This window comes from Salmo trutta, chromosome 6 (assembly GCF_901001165.1).
Source record: "Salmo trutta chromosome 6, fSalTru1.1, whole genome shotgun sequence".
Classification (NCBI taxonomy): Eukaryota; Metazoa; Chordata; class Actinopteri; order Salmoniformes; family Salmonidae; genus Salmo; species Salmo trutta.
Window position 1 is genome coordinate 48,993,067 of NC_042962.1, and position 6,229 is coordinate 48,999,295.

The following is a 6,229-nucleotide window of genomic DNA, read 5'->3' on the forward strand; positions in this document are numbered from 1 at the left end:
ATTGTGCTACTACTGTACAGCCACTACACTGTGTGTAGAGTGACAGAGACATTCAGTCCCTTTTCTGTCAAGTTTAATTTGAATGTAGGGTTTTAGCCGACTGAGCTTAAGCCTAGGCGTTGATTGGTTACTCACTTGGTTCAGCTTTGGCAGGAGACGTGTGGTTGAGTCCCTCCAGAGAGTCACTGCTGTCCTCCTCTAGGATGTAGTCAAAGTTGAGGATGAACATCATGACCATGCCCTCCTCGTTCTTCACTGGGATGATGTGGGTGTTACACAGGAAGTCAGAGCCTGTGGGACAGGAAACAGGAAAAAGAGACACAGGTTTCAAACTAGAGTTGATGCTCATTGACATTTAGGTATCTTTGTCCAAATAGGATGGTTTGGATAAAGGAAGGTGGGGAAAAAAGAGAACAGATGTTAGAAGTTAAGAGAGAAATGCTTCTGCTGTATGATCTTCTCAAATATTTCTTTACATCTTTTAAAAAATGTCCTCATTTGGGAAACATTGTGTTTTTCCAAACTTAAGGTATTTAGTAAGAGGCCCTATATGAATTCAATCCATTATTATCAGCAGTATGCTGAGGCTGGTAAAACATTCTTACTGTTAACATTGTACTATCCTAAGAGATTCTCATTGTCAAATGCATTCAGTCTTCCGCCCTAATTCTTAGTCCCTTCCTGTGGCTAAGCGATAACTAAAACCCCCAAAATGGATTGCGTTAATACCAATTATGGTTCACTGTAATCAGCCTAATCCCTGTCTCATTAATGACATTCAAGTCATCGACGGGACTCAAATAAACGAGACGACGTCACCCCTTAAAGTGTAATTAACATGTGTTAATGTTCCACATTCATCACAAGGCCGCATCGCCCCCAGAGTTAGCGGTGGTTTGTGATCGAAGCCCAGTGGGCAGGATATGGCCGGCGCATCCCGTATGAAAAAGGAAAACGATGCACTTCAAACACTCTGGGTTATATTGAGATTGAAATAACAGACAACAACACTAAAATAGTCCCACAGGTGTATTTCAAGCACACTGAAAACCCTGAATGTGCATTACAAATGATAAGCCATGTAGGACTTGTACGCTTGCATTGGTCACTGTGTCAAAATGAATGAGGGACACTGAGAGATGAGAGTGAAGACAAATAGATTATGTTTAACGTACCCTCTGCCTACAATGGAGGTGAATCGCTGTCATTACTGTGATGGCCTCTGTCACAGGCTTATGTTTTATACATAGATCACATGGCATCTCTTCTCTTAAAGTGCTTCTCTCTCAAGCACATGCAGATCAAAGTCCTGCTGTCACCGCCAGCCTATTAATAGCTCAGCATGGTCCCACGAGACAACCAGCCCTGCCAGTTTTACACCATGAAAAACACACATTACCACCAGGAAACACACACATTTACATTTCAGTAGACACTCAGAGCGACTTACAGTAGTGAGTGCATACGTTTTAATACTTTTTAAGTACTGGTCCCCCATGGGAATCGAACCCACAACCCTGGTGCTGCAAGCGCCATGCTCTACCAACTGAGCTACAAAACAAACACACACACAACACCAACAAACACACACTTACAACACACACACACAAACAAGCAAGCACACACATACACGCACACACTACCATGAAACACCCACACACACACATCGCCACCAGTCCCTGTGCCCTCCTGTCTGTATCACCAAACAACACCAACAACACCAGCGACCAACCAACCATCCAATTGTTCTCCCCTCACTGGGGCTTCATGATTCTATTTGGGGCCCCAGAATTCTCTAGGCCCTAATAATATATCAGTGCCAGCAATATTGGACAGAGCCATAAATTAAAGGGGAAACACATGCAGGGCTGCACTATATCCACATTAGAATAAACCACTGGAGCAGGGAGACAGAAAGCAAGAGAAGCATTTTGCAATTTAAGCTTAAGGGAAGGATTTACTATACAGCCTTTGTGTTATATCGGCGGGTAGCGTTTGTACAGTATAAATGAATCCAGATGGCCAAATCCTGGGGTGTGGGGTGTGTATGGAGACTGGTAGGGGATGGAGGCTGGGGTGTGTGTGGAGGCTGGGGTGTTATGGAGGCTGGGGTGTGTGTGGAGGCTGGGGTGTGTGTGGAGGATGGGGTGTGTGTGGAGCCTGGGGTGTGTGTGGAGGCTGGGATGTGTGTGGAGGCTTGGGTGTGTGTGGAGGCTTGGGTGTGTGTGGAGGCTGGGGTGTTATGGAGGCTGGGGTGTGTGTGGAGGATGGGGTGTTATGGAGGCTGGGGTGTGTATGGAGGCTGGGGTGTTATGGAGGCTTGGGTGTGTGTGGAGGCTGGGGTGTTATGGAGGCTGGGGTGTGTGTGGAGGATGGGGTGTTATGGAGGCTAAGGTGTGTGTGGAGGCTGGGGTGTGTGTGGAGGCTGGGATGTATGTGGAGGCTGGGGTTGTGTGTGGAGGCTGGGATGTATGTGGAGGCTGGGGTGTGTGTGGAGGCTGGGATGTGTGTGGTGTGAGGGTGGAGGGATGGTGGAGTTGTGTGTGATGATAATGATGGTGCTTTATAAACATTACATCGTGTAATCTGGACTGACCTTGGTGACACTAGATTTGCATGTCTGCCTTTGCATGTGGGAGTGCTTCTGTGTGTGTCTGAGTGTGGTTCTGTGTTGTGGCATGTGTGGGTTGAATCAATCTCTCTCAAATTCAAATTATTCAAATGAGAGTTATTATCACGAAGGAGTCATGAATGGAGCAATCCCACATGTAGCACTGCAGAAATCCCATATCAATCACGGGGTACAAATGCATCTATCTATCTATCTATCTATCTATCTATCTATCTATCTATCTATCTATCTATCTATCTATCTATCTATCTATCTATCTATCTATCTATCTATCTATCTATCTATCTATCTATCTATCTATCTATCTATCTATCTATCTGTCTGTCTGTCTGTCTGTCTGTCTGTCTGTCTGTCTGTCTGTCTGTCTGTCTGTCTGTCTGTCTGTCTGTCTGTCTGTCTGTCTGTCTGTCTGTCTGTCTGTCTGTCTGTCTGTCTGTCTGTCTCTCTGTCTCTCTGTCTCTCTGTCTCTCTGTCTCTCTGTCTCTCTGTCTCTCTGTCTCTCTGTCTCTCTTCCTTTCTCAGCCCTATCTTCATCTACCTCCCTCTCTCCCTCTCGCTCTCTCTGTGATGTGAGAAATGCGATGACTACCTACCCAGCCTCTCTTCAGTAGGACACCTGATGTATTATAAACAGACTGATCAAAAGATCCCCGCAGGTGCTGATGCTAATTTCTGCCTGTCCGCCTGCATATTCAGTCTCAACAGCAGATCTGACACACACACACACACACACACACACACACACACACACACACACACACACACACACACACACACACACAGCCTACCAGTGGCATTAATTAGGTGGATGTTCCCTGTTCAGCTAAATGTAATAGGCCATGATGAAGCTGATTTACATGGTGCTATGTAATGGGAGAACACACCTGTAAATACAATACATCACTGAGGAAGACCTGGGCCTGTATTCATGAAGCGTCTCAGAGTAGGAGTGCTGATCTACGATCAGGTCCTCTCTGTCTGTCCAATCTTGTTGTGAAAATGGGCACTGGTCTTTACAGTGTTGTACCTAGTGGGTATTTCTCTGTACAGCAACATAAAACCGCGGTATTGGAAACTTACTATAGTAGAATTCAGTCGATCTTGTTTACTTAAAAAAGAACATCAACATATTTTTGGGGATTCAAGTAATAATTTAGCATTTGAATGACTTCACGTTCTTCCTCCCCCTACAATCTCTCTCCTCTACTGAGTCAGAGAAGGGGGCTGAAAGCCTAATAGACGTCCTTTGTTATTTCCTCTCCAAGGTTAGTGATGGCCAAACGCACCGGAACAAGCTGACTTACAGTTAGTGATGGCCAAACGCACCGGAACACGCTGACTTACAGTTAGTGATGGCCAAACGCACCGGAACACGCTGACTTACAGTTAGTGATGGCCAAACGCACCGGAACACGCTGACTTACAGTTAGTGATGGCCAAACGCACCGGAACACGCTGACTTACAGTTAGTGATGGCCAAACGCACCGGAACACGCTGACTTACAGTTAGTGATGGCCAAACGCACCAGAACACACTGACTTACAGTTAGTGAAGGCCAAACGCACCGGAACACGCTGACTTACAGTTAGTGATGGCCAAACACACCGGAACACGCTGACTTACAGTTAGTGATGGCCAAACGCACCGGAACACGCCGACTTACAGGTAGTGACGGCCAAACACACCGGAACACGCCGACTTACAGGTAGTGATGGCCAAACGCACCGGAACACGCTGGCTAACAGGTAGTGATGGCCAAACACACTGGAACACGCCGACTTACAGGTAGTGATGCATATTCAAGACCCACATTGGCTACCTGACACTGGTGATAAAAGCATAGCACTCTGGCATACTAACAAATGAGCATAACTGATCTAATCAAATGTACAGTACCATCTCAAATTACTACTGCATTATTAAATCTGACCTGTGAATGGTTCCATATGACTTATTACTGGCCATAGCTTATTAGGACTAGCCATAGCTTATTTAGAGAGGGAATTCCCATTAAGCTGAACTGTTTATGTGTTGCCACTGTCACGACTTCCACCGAAGGTGGTTCCTCTCCTTGTTCGGGCGGTGCTCGGCGGTCGGCGTCGCCGGCCTACTAGCCATCACCGATCCATTTTTCTTTTTCCGTTTGTTTTGTCTTTGGTTCATGCACACCTGGTTTTCATTTGCTTTAATTCCTGTGTGTGTATTTACCCCTGTTTCCCCGCTTAGGTTTGTGCGGGATTATCTTCATGTTGCTTGTGGAGGCTTTCCTCAGTTTATCCACGTGTGTTTATTATGGTAAGGAGCGTTGGTTTATTCTCCTTCCGTGAGTAACTGTGAGTTCTCATTGTCTTGGGCGTTTTTTTGGTGATTGTGCCTGTACTGTTTTTTTTGGACTTGCCTATTAAAAGAAACGCTACATTGACATCTCTGCTCTCCTGCGCTTGACTCCTTACCTACCTTCAGAACGAAGCCTTAACAGCCACATGCCAACAACTCTCTATGTTGGAAACAACTAAGTCGGTTTAAAGAAAAATGCATTAGAATATCCAAGTTCATAAGTAACAAAAAGAGAAACTTTTCATTTGTAGATGCAGTTGCACCCCTAAAAACTAAAAACATTTGTCATAAGAAACTAGCTCCCTGGTATACAGAAAATACACGAGCTCTGAAGCAAGTTTCCAGAAAATTGGAACGGAAATGGCGCCACACCAAACTGGAAGTCTTCCGACTAGCTTGGAAAGACAGTACCGTGCAGTATCGAAGAGCCCTCACTGCTGCTCGATCATCCTATTTTTCCAACTTAATTGAGGAAAATAAGAACAATCCGAAATGTATTTTTGATACTGTCGCAAAGCTAACTAAAAAGCAGCATTCCCCAAGAGAGGATGGCTTTCACTTCAGCAGTAATAAATTCATGAACTTCTTTGAGGAAAAGATCATGATCATTAGAAAGCAAATTACGGACTCCTCTTTAAATCTGCGAATTCCTCCAAAGCTCTGTTGTCCTGAGTCTGCACAACTCTGCCAGGACTTAGGGTCAAGGGAGACACTAAAGTGTTTTAGTACTATATCTCTTGACACAATTATGAAAATAATCATGGCCTCTAAACCTTCAAGCTGCATACTGGACCCTGCATACTGGACCATATCTTGATGGTTGTACAGTCGTCTCAAATAAAACTGTGAAGGACCTCTGCGTTACTCTGGACCCTGATCTCTCTTTTGAAGAACATATCAAGACTGTTTCAAGGACAGCTTTTTTCCATCTACGTAACATTTGAAAAATCAGAAACTTTCTGTCCAAAAATGGTGCAGAAAAATTATTCCATGCTTTTGTTACTTCTAGGTTGAACTACTGCAATGCTCTACTTTCCGGCTACCTGGAAAAAGCACTGAATAATCTTCAGTTACTGCTAAATATGGCTGCTAGAATCCTGACTAGAACCAAAACATTTGATCATATTACTCCAGTGCAAGCCTCCCTACACTGACTTCCTGTTAAGGCAAGGGCTGATTTCAAGGTTTTACTGCTAACCTACAAAGCATTACATGGGCTTGCTCCTACCTATCTTTCCGATTTGGTCCTGCCATACATA

General features: G+C 44.7%; 1 protein-coding gene across 7 annotated transcripts in view; it reads right to left on the reverse strand.

Annotated features, from left to right (window-relative positions):
* The window catches only part of kcnh7 (potassium channel, voltage gated eag related subfamily H, member 7), a 94,022-nt gene that overhangs the window by 68,858 nt on the left and 18,935 nt on the right, over window positions 1–6,229 (reverse strand). For all 7 annotated transcript variants that reach the window (XM_029756657.1, XM_029756655.1, XM_029756656.1 and 4 more), the window contains exon 3: window positions 136–291. In XM_029756657.1, coding sequence (XP_029612517.1) covers window positions 136–291 — 156 coding nt within the window. The remainder of the gene's footprint in view (window positions 1–135; window positions 292–6,229) is intronic.